This window comes from Glycine max, chromosome 3 (genome assembly GCF_000004515.6).
Source record: "Glycine max cultivar Williams 82 chromosome 3, Glycine_max_v4.0, whole genome shotgun sequence".
NCBI lineage: Eukaryota > Viridiplantae > Streptophyta > Magnoliopsida > Fabales > Fabaceae > Glycine > Glycine max.
Genome location: NC_016090.4, coordinates 44,690,262 through 44,709,125, shown reverse-complemented (window position 1 = coordinate 44,709,125; position 18,864 = coordinate 44,690,262). Strand labels below are relative to the sequence as shown.

The 18,864-nt window shown below is 28.6% G+C and overlaps 1 protein-coding gene and 1 non-coding gene across 2 annotated transcripts; one reads left to right on the top strand and one right to left on the bottom strand.

Annotated features, from left to right (window-relative positions):
• Positions 1-4,408: 4,408 nt before the first annotated feature.
• MIR164F (microRNA MIR164f) lies at positions 4,409-4,511 on the bottom strand. The gene has a single exon (NR_126715.1). It is a non-coding gene; the product is annotated as a microRNA MIR164f (primary transcript).
• Positions 4,512-13,431: 8,920 nt separating this feature from the next.
• On the top strand, positions 13,432-18,864 carry LOC100819628 (pescadillo homolog). The gene is made up of 13 exons (XM_041014209.1): positions 13,432-13,504; positions 13,592-13,677; positions 13,840-14,088; positions 14,174-14,299; positions 14,498-14,582; positions 14,663-14,773; positions 15,055-15,148; positions 15,245-15,534; positions 16,585-16,692; positions 16,778-16,899; positions 17,879-18,101; positions 18,212-18,415; positions 18,604-18,864. Exons 1-13 carry the CDS (start codon positions 13,481-13,483, stop codon positions 18,688-18,690), a joined length of 1,809 nt encoding a protein of 602 aa, XP_040870143.1. The 5' UTR covers positions 13,432-13,480; the 3' UTR covers positions 18,691-18,864.

The window sequence follows — 18,864 nt, the reverse complement described above, 5'->3', positions numbered from 1 at the left end:
TAAAAGGTCGGCTAGTGTAATTTAGATTAATGTTATATTTAATCTCATGTTAAAAAATTATTTCTAAATCCAGATTAATTATGAGTTAAAATAATTTTAAATAATTTTTATGTTGAATATAAAAAGTATTCTAAATTTTTCTCCAAACTTCTTTTTAGAATACATTTTTTTAAACATAAATTATATCATTTTAAAAATAATTTTATTCAAAATTAATGTATGTTTGAATACGAGTTTGTAGAATTAATTTTGAATCAACTGATTTTACAAAACCGATTTTAAATAAACGAGAGTACGTTGTAATGTGGTTTTTGTTTGGAAACATATATTAAAAAAATAATTTTATCATACTAAATTGTTTAAAAACTTGCATTCAAAATTGATTTTAGATATATATAATTATTAAAATGGATTTTAATATCCACAACCTTGTTGCATATCAAGGTGTTTCTGTCACAGTGGACCAAACACTTATTCCATTGTTGAAAGATTTTTTAGTGTGCCGAAGGATCTTCTTTGATAGTTCTTTGTTGAATTATTTGGCGGTGGCGCGTGTAAGTCTGAAAGCAAGGGATATATGTAAAAAACATTTTAACGCTCAAGTCAGGATTTAAGTTAGAACTTTTGGCGAATGTTTTTGTATTCTAAAAAAGACACTTTAATGCAAAACTTATTATAAAAAATATGTATGTATGCGACCAAGGGGGTACACGGTTTGGATATGTGGTGGAATGAGATATTTGATTTAGGTGTGTTGGGTGTCATTTTGGTCTAAAGGATTACTTTATCAAATATAAATGATGTGTTTGAAAGACTCAAATTCAAGTTGATACACAATTTATTTTAAATTATTTCAATGGAACTTAAGTCCAAAATTCTAAATCGTGAAAAATCATGCTCAACCCATCCAAAACTCAAATTTAAAGTCACAAATGCATATCCAAACACACTCCAATTTTATCAACCTTCATCTAACTTCACACTTAATTTTTTTCTGTTAATTTTAATATACATTGAATAATATATGTTACTGATATAATATGTGCTAATTAATCAAAATAAAATATCTGTGTATCTGTCAGTACACACTAGCATTGCTTGGGTTTTAAGGATTCTTCCACGTGGGCAGCACTGGCTTGGTTTGTCTCCCTCTGATCTTAGGCTTCAATTTCCAACACAAATATATTGTATTGTAGCAAACGACATGCAGAACTAAAATGAGCCAGCAACAGCCAGTGACCCCCCACTTTGTAAGGCAAATTTCCACTTTGAGTGGCGCTTGGAGAACAGAGAAAGAGTATTTTGTTTGGACTGTGATAACATATATTGATATATATCCATTCCATTATGCATTGTATCCTCACGTCACGCCATCTCTTCTCTTTATACTATGATTCTATGATCATTTGCTTACACAACTCCACTCTCACCTCATCCCTCTCTTCTTCTCAATCTCAACATTGTCTATCTTTTTTCCTAAGTACCACTTCATTGCATCATCTTATTCGTCACAACTTTGTCAATTTCTTCAGTCAAAACTCAATAACCTAAGGGACTCGTAGTCTCTTGCATTAATTACTCCGCACTGAATTCTTAAAAGGAACAGGAAATTTTATTAATTTAAAATTGCAAGTGGAACGTACAATTAGACTCAATAGAGAGCTATTTGGCCCTTCATAACAACATACTATACCGAATGATTATTATATTCTCAAAAAATTTAAATTGATTAAATTACACTGCTATTTATGTTTTTCTCAAATTACATATCATATTTTTCTTTTTTTATATTCTTTTTATTCTTTTTTTTATGTTGTTAATTAAAATTTATTAAAATATGTAAGTAAATGAAATTATCTTAAAATCTTTGTTACACTCGTATTTTTTTGTTTTTTCTCAAATTACACCTAATATTCTTCTCTTTTTTTATATTACTTTTATCCTTTTTTTGTTAATGTTGTTAACTAACTACAATTGAAATATGTTAACAAACGAAATTGTCTTAACATCTTTGTTAAATATTCAATAACAAATTAACAATTGATTCTATGAATGAACTTTTCTTAAAGTAATAACAGTTTTTCTTTTAATGTTTTACTTTTACTTCATTCTTGCTAACACTTGAAGATGCAACTCTTGATTGAGACATTATATCAAACACTAAGTCATCAAAAAATAAATATTTCCAAAAAAGGAGTTAAAAATACAAATGCGGGAACAAAACACTGAAATTTGAAGCAAAAGATCATATTCAATCAATAAGCATTTCTGGAAATACCTCCAACAAAAACACAACAACCAAACGACCCAACAGATAAAAAAAATGAACTAAAAAAACGAGAAGAAAAAAGAAAAAAAGAAGGGTGTTGACACATACGTACCAAGAAGGTGGGTTCACGTCCAATTAGAGAAAAAAGAGTGTTAAAGTATTTTTAGGTTGAAAATGGTGTTATGTCTTTTATAGAGTTAAGATGAAGAAGATGATGATATTTTGGATATAAATTTTCATTAAAAGTCACATAATTAGCATATGTCTACTTTTTGTTAAATTATTAAACAATGTATAACAGAGATGAGTTTGGTATAATGTAAATTAAATAATTAAGGATTTTTTAATATGGTACAAAGAAGGAGGGAGTGTTAGATGCAATTTCAAAAAAACACAGGAGATGCAAATATAATTTACTTTTTTAAATTTTGTCACAATTTCTTCAAATAAATATTCTCTCATTAAATGAATAAAAAAAATTAAATGTAATATTTTATATTTTCATCACATTAAATGTATATACTTTTTATTTAATATTTATTTTATAAAATATTTTTAAAAACAATATAAAATATAATAAGTGAAATATAACATTGTTCCTTTACTTCTTGTGATCTTTTCTATAGATTTTTTTTTTTAAAAAAATATGTCTTCATACTTTTTAAAAATATCCTATTCAATAATATTTCTTTTATTAATACACAATAAATGTGATATATTAATTTCTTGAACTCTCTTATGAAGGTAGGAAAGATCGTCAAGCAAAATTTGTTCGCTTATTTAGTTTGTCTTTTCTTATTAAAATTTAAAAAATAATTATTTTAAGTAGATATGTATTAATTGACAAAGTATAAGGAATTAAACAAAACGAGGTCCCAATTTTATAGATAAAACTAAAAAATTATATAAATTAATGATATTATTAACTAAATTAATTTAATTTTTTGATGTGATTAAAAGAATCATGTACGTTAGCTTTTTTATATACAAGATTTACTGTGAATCATTTTGTTTAAAAGTTAACCAGTAGAAGTGGTTTTGATAAATTAATTTTGAAAAGTTGAATGTAAGTGGAAATTGTGTTTAAATTGATTTTATTTAAATGTATAGTTTTTGTTAGAAAGCATAAAGCTTAATTTATAACGAAAAAAACAAACAGGTCTAAACTCTGAATGAATCTAATAAATGACGAGTGGCGTAAGACTAGGATACGCTCAAACAGTCCTATGCATTATTAGCTCATTTCCTTCCCTATGAATTAATTAAAGGCTGTTCATTCTGCTAAGAAAGCTCTCGCTTGAAATTAATTTGATTATTATCTTCCTTCGTGGTCTATATCTAGATTAACAAAAATGGATACACAACTCTTGCTCTGCACTGTATATCATAAACACTTCAATCTATGAACGACTACGGGCCATAATCGTGAATTTATTTCGAAACAAAATATTTATAAATATCATTAGTTTGAGTGTTTTATCCAAAACTATACACCTAATCAAATTCAGAGAGGAAATTATAAATAGAGAATATTATACAATAGATTAATAATTTAATCCATGATATATAGCAATCTAATTAAGTACATTGTAAGGAAACAAAGTTAAGAACAAATATGTATGAGCTGCTCTACTTTTTTGTGTCGACTGAGCGTAGTGCATTGCATGGTGCAGCAATGAGCTAATTAATCTAACAAAACAGCATTTGAATTTTGAAGTGTATTTGTGAGGGAGAAGCAGAAGCAGAGAACAATGTGAGTCTGAATATGCCATCCCTCTTCAAATCCTTCTGTTTCTAACTAGTCTGAAGTTTTGCGTACATTCCAATTGACCCTGCAAAATACGAATCACATGAAAAGCTCTGTTTCAGAAGGTAAAACTCATATTTTTTTATTAATGAAAGCCCACTTACACATATGCTATATCCCCTAGCCTATGAATGAAGCCACTCAGTGTGCCATTATCAGTAGTAAAAAAATGCTTACATTGGAATTCAAAATTTATATTTGCGGGGGTTATATGAGAAAAGGGGAAGGGGAAGAGCTTGGTTCTGTAATTACCTAGAATGATTGATCATCTTACCAAAAATGAATTGAATTGGGTTGTGCTGAGCTTAGAAGAAGAAATAACATGGTAGGAAAATCAAGCTGGAAAAGGAGAGCACGTGCAAAATCAGCTTGAACAAGCATAGAGTCTCTGAGTGAGAGGGAAGTTGCACGTGCCCTGCTTCTCCAGCAAGACCTAGCCACCAATGATGAGAATAGAGAACCAAATAGGCAATGGTTGATGAGTGGCATGCCATGAGAAAAGCTCATGCAATCATGCATATTTATATACCGTCAAGAAGAGATGGAAGGAGAGTAATTAGTAGATGTGTGTCAGTGTGGAAAAGAAATTAAGACATTGAGTATTGAAGTGGCCATTCTTTAAAGACCCAAATGAGCTAAAGAAGCAATATGAACTTCCACGACGTACTTTGCGTATAGTTTCGAATAAAAATAGAGGGGGATGGAATGGCCTGCCCTTCCCCTTTTATTTTGCCTCTTCTCTTCAGAATTCCTGCCTTTAAGATCTAGTAACATTTAATGTCATCAATATGTTTATTTTTATCAATGTTTTTTGATAAAAAAAAAAAAAAGATATTTATCAATTTACTTCGTGATGGTTGCATTGTGGGTAGTACTGGGTGTGAAAAGATTGGAAGTGATAACAGCCATGCTAGTATAGATTTGACCTTTAAATTTGGCACGACCCCGCTGAATCTTTATTTTCACATGATCATCAATAGTTTTTTTTTTTTTTAAGATCAAAAGGATTTCATTTATAAAAAACAATATTACTGAAACTAGATATTATTATTATGAGTAATAAATTTCTCTTTATATATTTAGGCAGTATTTGGTTTAATCAGACTTGAATACATTTGAGATGAAACTATATTTTAAAAATTAATGTGTCTTATATTTTCATATTCTACTTTAATTTAAATATTTCACAATTTTTTATCTCAATTTAGTTTCACATCTTTTATTCTTTTAAATCAAACAATCGTTAATGTTATTATATATTCAAAATTTAAACTCAAAATCACATTAAATTATAATAATTTCAACTCAATTAATCTATGTGCATGTATGCTGTTCATCAATCATGGTTTGATTGAATAAAGATGCACTCAATATTGTTGCTTATGTAAGTCAGTTTTGTGGGGCAGTTTCTGCCGCCCAAAGCAATCCCAATTTCTGAAAGAATTACTAATACGAGACGAAAAAAGCAACTAAAACTGAGGAAATGACACAAATAAGCACTGTGTTTTCTACTTCTCTAACAAGAAAAAGCTTGTGTTCGTTAAGAAATAACAACCGTATTTATTACTATTAGTGAAAAATTGTATGAAGAGGAAGAGCAGTTAATTTTATATGGCATGTCAGAAGTTAAACAAAACGTGGAGATTAAGGCGGTGAAAAAGAAGATGGTAGGTGGTAAAAAGGGTGCAGTATTTAAACGGAGAGTGATAGCGGCGAAGGTAAAGACATGAACAGAAACGAAAATGGCATAAACACGAATGAAAGAAAGAAAGCTTGCGTGTTGGGCGCAAGATTTTAGATTTTGGAAGGAAAGAGGGAGGAATACACCTGAAGAAGTTTGGGCATCTTTAGAGCACAACACACAAGAGTTCCAAGCCCGACAGATGCACACCCTGTTTCTGTTTGTTTTATTTACTCTTACACATAACACACTTATCATGTATGTTGTTGCATTCCATAATTCCTATGATGATTTTCGACAATTCAATGCTTCTTCAACCAGATTATGCTCCCCTTATTCATGAATGTGTTAATTCAACCTTACATAAAGACAAATTTATTAAATAATTCTAAATCTTATCTTTTTTATTTATTTTACATGGTAAATACCAAATACTTTATTTCATGGATTTTTATTTATATAAGTAGATATGATACAATAATTTAGAAATTACACATACAAATGCATATTTTCTTAAATTAAATTGAAATGATTTTTAAATTTAATGTGATTTAATAAAAAAATCATTCTCATTTTTCTTTGTTTTTTCAGTTTTTGTAATTTACATTCGGATTATAAACTTGCGTAGAATTTATCACAAACTCATGCGTTTATCTATTTTTTATTTTTTCAAAATAAGAAATTTCATTATTAATAGTGTACGTACTTAAAATGTACTAATTAATATTTTAAGAGTAGTACTAATTAAACAATTATTAATATTTTCTAATGAAAAATATTAAAAATAGATTATAAACCCGTTAAAATTCACGATAAAATCCATTAATAGACGCTAAAATAAGTTAAGGCATTGAAAAAATTATCATTTAACAATGATTTCAAAGACAATAATAAAATAATTTGTATATTATTAAATGCAGGTAATGGACCCAGATATGTGCATTTAGATACCCATATGATAAGAACACAACTCACGTGAGTATGAGTATGGAAACAAAGAATTTTTAAAATTACAAGCATAAAAATTTAATTATTTTCATTTTATTTTTACGATGTAAATAATTTTATACATTTTTATAATAATTAATAATAATAAAATCAAGATAATTAAGTTAGGATAATTTATTATGCATTTACTATAAATATTTATTATACAATTTTGTTTACAATTAAAAAAATATTTGAAATAGATATTAATTTAATTAATATATTTTTTATAATTACTATTATTTGTTTATCAATTTTTCATATTAATTAAAATGCAAGTAATGAACATGGGTATGCATATTTAGGTACCTATAGGGTAAGGACATAATTTGTAGGCATATAAGTATCAATACATGGATTTCTTAAAAGTGAAAGTATAAAAATTTAATTATTTTTAATTTTATTCATAAGATGTGAATAATTTTTATATATTTATTATACGGGGAAATTTTTATAAGATTTTTATACGATTTTCATTTTATGGATATATATTTTTTTAAGTGAGAGTATGAAAATTTAAATTCTATTATACAAAAAATATTATAATTAAAAAATATTTGAATGAGATATTAATTTATTTAATATCATTTTTATAATTAATATTATTTATTTATCAATTTTTCATATTAATTAAAATGTGTGTAATGGACACGATATGTACATTTAGGTACTCATAAGGTAAAGACACAACTGGCACGTGTATGATTATGGATACGATAATTTTTTAAAAGTATGAGTGTACAAATCAATACTGTAATATCTTATATAAATCTTAATCATTGTTTGAATTTAAGTTTTAATTTAAAAATATAATTAAAAATATTATTTTATGAAAAATATTATTTTTTTCCTAACTATAAACTCTTACATATGTATGATTTTTATTTCTACCTTACTTAACAGGTAACTAAATTTATTTCTATCATTCATTGTATTTTAAAAAACGTCTACCAAATATATAATCAATTATATATCTATCAAGTACAACAATAATTAATAATTAAAAACGTTATATTTTGTAAATATTTCCTAATATAAATTTAAGAAAATATTAATATATTTAAAACATTTTATAAAATAAAAAATATTTACCCATGCATAACATCCACCATTCATTCTAGTATTGAAAATTTTAATTCTAATAGCAAGATGAGATCCCATGTTCTTACCTAAAATATAAAAAAATATATAATACATGTGCATAAAAAATAATGTTTAAATCAGAACATGAAATAAAATTAAATAAAATTAAAAAGTTTATAAATCTTAATAAATCATAAATTTATAACAATATATTAATATAACTGAAATTCATAATTAAGTGTTATGGTTTACTTAATTTTTTATTATTATTTAGTTTAGTATGTTATATGTTATGTTTAAAATGGTTCCTTATTTTTTATTAAAATTATTTTTTATTATATTTATTGTTATTAATATTTATTATATTATATGCTATGCTTGTTTTTTTTAAAAAGAAAAGGCTCTAAAATAGAAGTTTGCCCTCTTTTGCATTAGATATTGATTCAAGACAGTTATTTTTTTGCGCCCCATGCCCACGTGCATTCTATTCTATAAGTATTCTATGTGAATTATAAAACAAATCGAATGGGTAAAAGTGTTCTTAGGTGTCTCTTACTAGTTTTTGGACCGATGAATGTACAGTGACTAGTATCTTAACCCGTGCATGCACAGGAAAGATTTAGACTTGTTATATTATGATAATAATCTGTAATTTATTTTATGATAAATTTGATCAAACTAATACCAATATATAAATTATAGATATATTGATATAACATTAAAGATAAAAGGACTTTTTCAATATATTGACATAAAATTCATCATACTATTTATATCTATTTAATTATAGTTTTGACAGTAGTTTTTTATTACTATATTTCCGAATCTGTTATATATAAACAATTATTATATAAATTTCATTAAATAATAAAAAGTAATATCATATATATTATATATTGATATAATTAAATCCAAAGTTGACCATAAATTATCGTTTATAAAACATTTCTAATAGTTATTAAAGTTACAATAAAATATATATTATATATTAATATAATTGAGTATATAACCATAAATATTAAATTTTATAAAAAAAATTCTAAAAGTTCTAAATTTTTTATTAATATTAATTAATGATTATTTATTATATAATAATCAATTAATATTAATATAATGACAAATGAGTGCAGATATAAAAATTTGTTAAAAAACATTTATTAAAATATTAATTATACAATAATTCATACGTTAATGTGTTTTCATACAAAATATTTATTCTTGTGTGTTATGTTTTATGCATATTTTTTAGTCTGATCAATTTACATATATACTTTAACATGTAAAAATAAAAAATAATTATTTATCTACTTTTTTAGATTTTGAAATTTAAATATCATATGAAAAATGGAATCAAAATTTTAAATTTAAATTGCGTTTGTCTTTTATTTTGAACTTGTTAGAGCTATCTAAATAGGTAAAGGTCAATGGATTGACCCATTATGTTACAATGTTGGACTGAACCCAAAAAACTTTAGCCTAAAATAGGAAAATTCAATCTGGACTGACTCGCTCGACTAGGCCAAACTAAAAAAACAGAGACATAAATACAATTAGATTTGTTTTGGCCCTTTATAATTTTAGTTGTTTCATTTAAATTTAGAAGAATAAAAAAATTCAACTAATTTGGGAAAGGTCGAACCACAAAAAAGGCAATTGATTTTTGTATCCCTTTTTCCTTTTCTTTCTCCTGCAACAGCAACAGACGCAGCTCCTTTCGTTCTTCTCTTCTTTCCCACAACGTAATTTAAACCCTGCTTTTCGGCTCTTCTCTTCTTCTCCAACTCAAGTATTCTTCCCACAACCATCAAAGGTCCCAACGCACAAGTCTCTCTTCTCCTCCAACTCTCCACGCCGCAAGTACGTTTCAACATCGGGTGGCTTAGGCTTTAAAGATCTTCACCAATTCAATAAAGCCATGGTTATGACGTTAGGTTAGGGGTTGATCTCTAAACCTGATGCTCTTTGGGTCAAATTGTTGCGTAATAAGTATAATGCAAGTTTCTTCTTCATTCCCAAGATGGAGAAGAAGGTGAGTTGTTATGAGATTTGGCGGGCTATTCAAACCACGTGGCATCACACTATTTAGGCGAGTCGATAGGTGATTGGGAGTGGCTCAAAAATGTAGTTTTGGAAGGATTACTGGTTGCCATTTGGGATTGTGCTTAAGGATTTTTATGTGGGCATTCCTGATGTCGAGATTTTTAAGTCGTCCTCTCATTATGTCTTTCCTCATGGGTAGTGAGCTGTTGACCTTTTTCGTCAATGGATTCCTGATTATATCATCCTGGATATCTTGTCAATTATTCATGCGGAAGCCTCTCTGGAAGAGCATAAGCTCGTATGGAGTTTATCCTTAGATGGTTGTTTTTTTCTCTATCAATAATGTTCATCAGTGGATCTCTTTTAATGCTTGTAGAGAAGGTCGGTATAAGAATTTTCCGTGGTTTTTATTGTTGCCTCTAATCTATGGTTGGCTAGGAATAGAGTGGTCTTTGATCACGCTACTTTCTCTAGCTCCTTTATTTTGAACATTTCCCTTTTCGAGATGGCTTCGGTTTCCTCTGCTTTAGGGTCTCATTGGGCTCAGGGCTTATTCTTCTACCTTGATTCAGTGGTGTAAGCCTCCCCAGGATTGGTTGAAATGTAACGTTGATGGCTCTGAGGCAGGAGTTTTAAGTGGGCTTCCTTTGGCAATTGGAAGCTTGGTTATAAGCATAATATTGGTGTTGTTGATGTGCTGACAGCTGAGTTATGGGGTATCCGTTTTGCGCAATATCATTATAGAATAAAGTTGCCGTTCAGTTGGTCCAGAATCTGAAAAGTACCCATCAACCCTATTGGAATATGATTTCCAGTATTTGTTCCCTGCTTAATCGTGAGTGCTTGTTAGTATTGTTCCCATCTTTAAAGAGGCTAATGTTGTAGCTGACTGACTGGCTTGCCAATTGGGGCCATGCTCACTCCTTGGGGAGTTAGTCTCCTTATTCTGCATGATGTTGATGGAGTTGCAACTCCAAGATGGGGCTTACCCCTTGCTTTTTATCCAAATAAATAAATAAACATAGAGGACATTAAGCTAAAAAATAAAACTATTAAAAGATTAAAAAATATATATTGATTTTATTTATTTAAGTCTGTTATTTTTTTACTAACTTTTATAATTTTTTATGTGTTTTTAAAAATTTATGAAATCCTTTCGAATTTTATAAATTTATAAAATCATTATAAATTTTTTAAATTCTTATAATGTAAGTTCATTGAGGGGTTGTATTGAATTAACATTTTAAAATATTATTTTAAAATAAAAATATCGTGGGAAATATAATGATTTGTAAGATTTTTTTAAAAGACTTATATAATTACGATTTTATATTTCATATCTTAATAGATTTATAAAATCATAATATTTAAAATAACATTATAAATTTTTAAGATTTTAATGGATTTTAGTGAATTTTTAAATTATCTATAAAAATTCATGAATTTCGCTAACTAATACTTTAAATAAAACTCATTTTATAAACTTGTTACATAACAAATCAATTTTTCCCAACATATTTACAAACACAATAAACTCATTCTCTTAAATCATCAATCATGTTAATTGTATAAAAACTATATACCATAATGTTTGTTAATAGCATAGATATTTGTAATTATTTTCATAATAACAATGATCCCACCAAATAAAAAACATGTTCAACAATTATTTCAAACTTCATTTATATATTTATCCACTTATACAAAAGTCAAGTTCTCATATTCATTAAAACTTATATATTTTTCATGTTCATATATATTTATGTTCATTTATATATATAAGCACGTAATTAAAATATCTCAAGTTTAAATAATTGGAAAGATAAGGATTATGGTGACGAGAAAAGAAAAACATGTCAATTTGCAAGAAAAATAAATAAATAAAGTCTTATGAAATCTTAAGGATTTGAGTGAGATTGTTTAATTTGTTTTTTCTATTTAAAAGTCTCATGAAATTCATTAAAATCTATTCTAAAAAATAATCCATAAAAAATTGTATACTTTTAAATATGAGAAGACTTTTTTTAAGGTGTAAAAAAAATTTAATTGAATATCAACAGATTTTATTAAATTTATAAAAATTCTAATAATCTTATTGAATATCACCAACCTTATTTCTATTATTTGAATTTTTTTATTAAATACCTCAAGACTTTAAAACAAAAAAAAATCTTTTAAAATTCTAATTGAATACATACTCCTAAAATCCAAGCTACAAAATCTTAACCATAAAAATCTTTTAAAAAAATCTCATAAATCATAAAATTCCTATGTAATCTTGTAAAATTTAGAAGAAAAATTTAATGTTAAAAACTCCTTTAAAATCCTGATGCAATACATCCCTAAAACTAATTATGCATCTGCAAATATGAAAGTATTCAAGAACTTTTCTTCTTTTGTTATATAAAAAAATTACCTCCTACATGTTCTAAATTCTAATGTGACTATGGAAAATAGCCTCTACTATAAGGAAGCAAAGCCGTGTTTATACTCTATAGATTATGAGGCTTGAGACAATATTTACATTCAACATTTAATTTAATACACATTTTAAAGTTTTTTTTTGTCAATTACAAAATTAATTATCCAAGTTTTATGATTTAGTATATATAACATTTCACTTAATCTTAATATATAAATGAAAATCTCATTCAATCTATTATTGGATATAGGTAATATTAAATAAGAATATAGCAATTTTAATTTAAAAAAAACATTTCTTAGGTAAAATAATATTTACACGTTTTGTCTATTCAATGTTTTAGAACTAATGCATGTATGTGAAAAAAAAAATAATCTTTTGATTTTTTTTTCTGAAGATATAATCTTTTGATATATAATGTAACGCTTTTAGTAGAGTATAATTTATTTTTGTATATCCTTTTTGCAATATCTTTATTATTTAAAAATAAGTCACGATTAATTCTATATTGTCAATAGTTCATTCTCATCCAAAGGTTTTTATTTTTAGAATTCTAATAAAAAATAAACAGTGATTTCATATTTTGATCATTATTCAAATTCACTCTCAATCAAATATTTGAATTAATATATTATGTATTTATCATAACACTTTCACCATATTTTTTTTAATAAATATCAACCATAATTCCATTCATTAAATTTGAATTCTTTAATAATTTCAAAAGCTTTATTTATGCAAAGGAGAGGTAGAATCTAAAATAGATATAAAATATTTATCTTTAACATTTTAAAATAAATAATAAATTATACTTAAATTATTTACAATAACAATTATAATCATATCTTAAGATTATGTAATCTTGTGAATAAAAACATAATTTTAAACAATACATCATATCATAACAAAGTTTATCATTTAATAACTTAAATTAATAAAAAGTTATAAAAAAAAATATTAAATAATTGGGGGCCTAAGGCGACCCCGCGAGGAAGAAGGGTAACGTTGAGATGTTAAAAATTAGGGAGGTGTAGGTAGCAAGTGATGGTGCAGGAAGGCAGTGCCCGTTGGACCCGTTGGCCCAATTGTCCCTAAGACTCCAGCATCTCAGCGCTCTCGCGAGCCCCTCATATATATTGTATAATCTCTTAAACCCTACATCCCCATCTTCTTCGCATAACAGCACCAACAATGGTGAAGCATTACAGACCCCCGGTGAGTTACTACTGCACACGTGTTTTAGCTTCTCTCTTGAAATTATTTATTTCTTTTTTATCTTAGCTTTATTTGTTTGTGTTTCAGGGGAAGAAAAAGGAGGGAAATGCTGCCAAATTTGTTATTAGGTCACAGGCACTCAAGCAGCTTCAAATCAGTTTACCCCTTTTTAGGTTAGTACTTTACAGAAACATATGCTCATATATGAATCAATTTAAGGTGCTTTTGGAGGAAAAAGGAGGCTTCCTTTGGGTTGAAATTCGATTGGTTGAATTATCTATGTCTGAAACATATTGGTAAAGACTGATTCTAATATTGCCTTTTACAAATTTTAGGAAACTATGTATTTTGAAAGGTGTAACTCCCCGGGAGCCCAAGAAAAAGTTCAAGGGAACTCATCAGACTTATTACCATGTCAAGGATGTTTCCTTCCTTCATCACGAGCCTTTGGTTGAAATACATAGAGCGATAAGAGTGCATGAGAGAAAAATTAAGAAAGCCGAGGCAAAGAAAAACCTTGAACGTGCTAACAGGCTTCGCGAGAAAACACCCAAACCGAAGATCGCTAGGATTATTCGGCAGAGGTATGTTTGAATTTGTTCATTACAGTTTATTTTTAGTAACTGGTGATGAATTTTCAGTTTAATTGATTATTCTTTGAATTTACAGGTACCCAAGATTTGTGGATGCACTCGGAGAATTGGATGACTGCCTTACAGTGGTGCACCTTTTTGCAGCATTACCTGCATCAGAGAGTAAAAAAATTGACGTGGAGTGTGTCCATAAATGTCGAAGGTATATTCATGGAATTTGAATAACTTTGGATTAATATGTAATGAGGAAATCAGCCTTTGTGGATTTAAATTTCCTTTGAAAATAAGGAGTTAAACATGTTTTGGTAAAATCTCATTTGTATTTTGTTGCATTTTTTGTTAATAAAAAATGTGAAATTTTCATGCTGATATGATTTTTATCTTCTGTATTTTTATCCAGATTGGCACATGAATGGCAAGCATTCGTATCTCGCACTCACAAGTTAAGAAAAACGTTTGTATCTGTGAAAGGCATATACTACCAGGTACCTATTTGGCATTTTTAAATGTTCAGTAATCTTAACTGTATATGCTATCAATAGATTGATTTCTGTTGTTTGTGCAGGCTGAGGTCGAGGGCCAGACAATAACATGGTTAACTCCTCATTCACTACAACAGGTTGTATCTGATGATGTTGACATCACTACCATGCTAAACTTTCTGCAATTGTATGAGGTTAGTTTCATATTCATGTTGTATTTAATGTTTTCATTCTGCCGATACTTCAACATTATTGTCATCCCAATTAACAGGATTACAGATCTGTATACTTTAATCATGTAAGTAATTTAAACAAGTTCTAGTGTTGTGTTAAGACCATGTGTAAACAAAACCAAATTTAGCTACCAAACCCCCGGGTTATCTTATTGGATGTGCATCTCCTAATCCTTCATATTCAACCATATTATTTGGATTGCTGACTTTTTATTAATTTCATAATTTCTATAATGATACAGCCTCTTCTTAGTTTTGTCAATTTCCGCCTCTACCATTCTATAAATTTGAAGTATCCCCCCATACTTGATCCTCAGTTGGAAGCTTTGGCAGCAGGTACTATTTTTCCCAACTCAAATGGAACTTTAGAGATTTGTTTCTCTGCAGATCTTTTATGTATCTGCTAATTAAATTTCTTTTCAAATCATGCAGATCTATATGCTCTGTCAAGGTATGCCAGTGCCAATACCAGACCCTCTGTACTGATTTCTGAAGCTTCTCAAGCTGAATCTGAACAAGTGGAGACCAAGCAAAAAGAGGCAGAGACTGGAGATAAAACATCTGAACTAAGACTTGCTCAACTTCAGCATCAACTTCCTTCTAATGAACCTGGTGCACTAATGCACCTCGTTGAGGAAGTTACTGGTGAAGATGAAGAGGACCAGGATACAAAAGAATGTAAAAAGCTCTTTAAAAATATGAAATTCTTCGTAAGCAGGGAGGTAAGACCTTTTGATGGTTTTAGCACCACTGTTTTAAAAGTATTGTCAGTCAATAGTTGGGAATTTGTGCTCATAGTATTTTGCTGAGTCATATTTCATTGTTTTTTTAGGAAAAGTAAGAGATAGGAATTAGTGGTGATAATAATTAGGAACGTGTTTTAAAGAATTAAACTCAGAGCTAATAACATGTATATATATGGGACTTATTATAATGACAACGATTCTCATTTTAAGAATGTAAGAACTTTAAGTTTGCACTATACAATTATACATGGATGGTCAAGCTTAAAGGTCTGTAATCACATGATCATTTAGAAAAGTCAAGTTCATTTAACTTTTAATCTTGACCATTCAAATAAAATCCAATTGTGTATTTTCATTTTTCTCATTTTTTTACAATAATAAAGTCTAGAGATATTGTCTGAAGTTGTATATTTCTCTTAGAACATGAATGGCCTTTGAATTTGTGCTAGATGTTGTTGGTTGATATGTAAATATTATGTTAAATAGGTAATTAAGGTTGTTGGCCCAAACTACTTCAATCTTTATGATTGAATATTGTTCACAAGGTCTTTGGTTTGATTCTTACTAGTAGATTTTTAGTGTAAAGTTATTTCCTTATATGTTGATACCCTTTGTAAACGCTTGCTAAAGCTTTCTCTCTCTCCTAAACCTGTTTGTACAAAGAAAAAAAATTCTTTTAAAGAGAATTACTTTTATTTTTTGTGGGAAACCATGGAGGAATATGCCAAATACTTTGACATACTTAGTTGATTTTTTTTTTACTGTTTTGTAAATGTTGCAGTTGTTATTATCTGTAATTTGTTATTTACAATGTGAATTTGTGTACTGTTGCTACATGAATAATCTATAGAAAATTTCAGCTTATTTATATTGTTTAGATTGATGTCACAAGACACAATACATCAGGTTGTACTTTTGTTAAAAATTGTTGACTATTTTTTAACTCCATGTTAAAAATCTTTGTAATTTCCTTGTGGTTGTGTATTGTTTGACATTATTTGTATCTGTTCCGGTCTAATTATTCAGGTACCGAGGGAATCAATGTTTTTTGTTATTCCTGCTTTTGGTGGCATTGTTTCCTGGGAGGGAGAAGGGGCACCTTTTGGGGAATCTGACCAGAGCATTTCTCATCAGGTTTGTCACTAAGCATACCATCTAGGTGTCCTTCTATTTTATACCTTCTGTTTAGGTTTACTTAGCTATTGCTTTCATGTGCTAGATTGTTGACAGGGAAGCACAAGGACATCGGTTCCTCTCAAGAGAATATGTTCAACCACAGTGGGTATATGACTGTGTGAATGCATGGATTATTTTGCCAACTGAGAATTATTTGGTGGGAAGGTATGCTTCTTTAATAACTGCTGTTTAGTGCTGATTGTAGTAATTTACAATTTCTCTCTAGGGAACTCTTCAGTAATTGAAGTTGCATTATTCATGCCTCTTTTTTTTTGGTTCATTAGGGAACTCTTGCTGGTTATAGTGGTCTTGGTGGGAATGCGCTATTTTATTTGACTGAGAAAATAAGTTTTTCTACAAGGATCATGATATTTTTCTGGGGAATCATGTCTATATATGCTTTCATCTATTCATTTTGTTTGATGAATTTGATGCTAATTAAATATTTATTTATTATTACTTATTATCTAAATTTGAAAAAATAGAAACCACTTCTGCATTTTCTAATGCACAGGCACTCTCCCCACGTGGCATAAATCTTATGGATCATGCAACTTTTAGTGTCTTGTTCTGTTTAATTATATAAATCCCAATCTAATAAAGAGTGGATACTCACTCTGAAGTTTCAAAATTACTCTTCTCCTTGAAGAAATTATGGGCAGGATTGCAATTTTTCCCTCTATTGACTACGAATATAATAAAAAATGAATTTGCTAGCTTGCAAGAGTGTCTATATGCTAGTATTTTATTTTATTATTCGAATTATACTTTGCTAAAGTAGATAAATTAGTAAGTGTCAATCTTGTATGATAACATTAAGTTAGAAAACTGATCTATGTTGATTCGTATTTAATGTGGGATTGGAAGTTGGATAAATAATGTATTGTATACAATGAAAGAGTGAGTTGTATTAAAAGCATAAGGGTATTTTTGTACAGTTTAGTTCCCCAATTTAGTTGTCCTAACCAAGTCATTAATTATACTTTCATTAACCTAAGGGAACAGTTTAGAAAAATCGATGCACTTCTATGAATACACATATACAAATGTGTCTTAAATTTAAAGAAATTTTTATGTATACTAAAGAGAGCCTATATGATTTTAATGATTACTGCAATGGCTAAAATGTTTCTTTTGTCAACAGGACTCCTCCACCACACTTGTCACCTTTTATTAACTACGATGAAGAAGGAGCATACATTCCTGATTATGCAAAGACCATTAAACACTTGCAAGCTGCTGCCAGAAAGGAAATCCTTCCACTTCCTGGTGTTGGGAAGGAAGATCTGGAAGATCCTCAAAATCTTCTGGTTGAAGGTATCATTGATCGAGCAGAGGCTAATGATGCAGCTCAGAGAAAGCAGAAGGTATGCATGTTGTGGGAAAAAGGTTGCATCATAATAGTGGCATGAGTGGAGGGGATACTTTTTTGTTTACACTTACTCAAGCATTTCAATTTTGAATGACTGCATTGCAGATGATGATTTTGGAGCAGCAATACCGTGATGATTTGAAAAAAGAACTTCAAGGTGTTACATATACTTCAGCAGGTTCTAAAGAAACATCTACTGGAGTGGTACAGACTGGTGAATCAACTGCCAGTGTTCAAGAAAATGTTGATGATGACATGAGTAAAGTTATGATGTCACGTAAAAAAAGGAAGCTAGCTGAAGCCATGAAGGTAACAACGTGATTTTTTTCTCTTTTCCAATTATCTGTCTGAACTTACAATTAAAATACTTCTATTCTCTAATTAATTGTCCTAATCTAACCGGTTGCAAAGTGATAGATTGTCTTTAAACTTTTTTTTTCAGTTCTGTTTTTTCACCTTTTTTCTTTTTATTTTGTTCTTGAAATTCTGTCGTTCAGATATCTAAGAAACTGAAGGAAGCTCAGACTGATCGCATTAAACAACGGAAAAAGAAAATAGATGAAGCTCAAAGGCAAAGGAGTTGAAGAGATGCTGCATTCTCAAGGATTCCAGCACGACTTCATTGTGTCATAGCTGATGATTTGAAAGGTTAAGTCATTTTTGTTCGGAGTATAGGCAGTTGAACTTATTCTAGTCTTGTTCTCTATGTTTTGTAACCGATATGTTTCTAGGCCAAAAAGAAAAAATATTTTGATTTA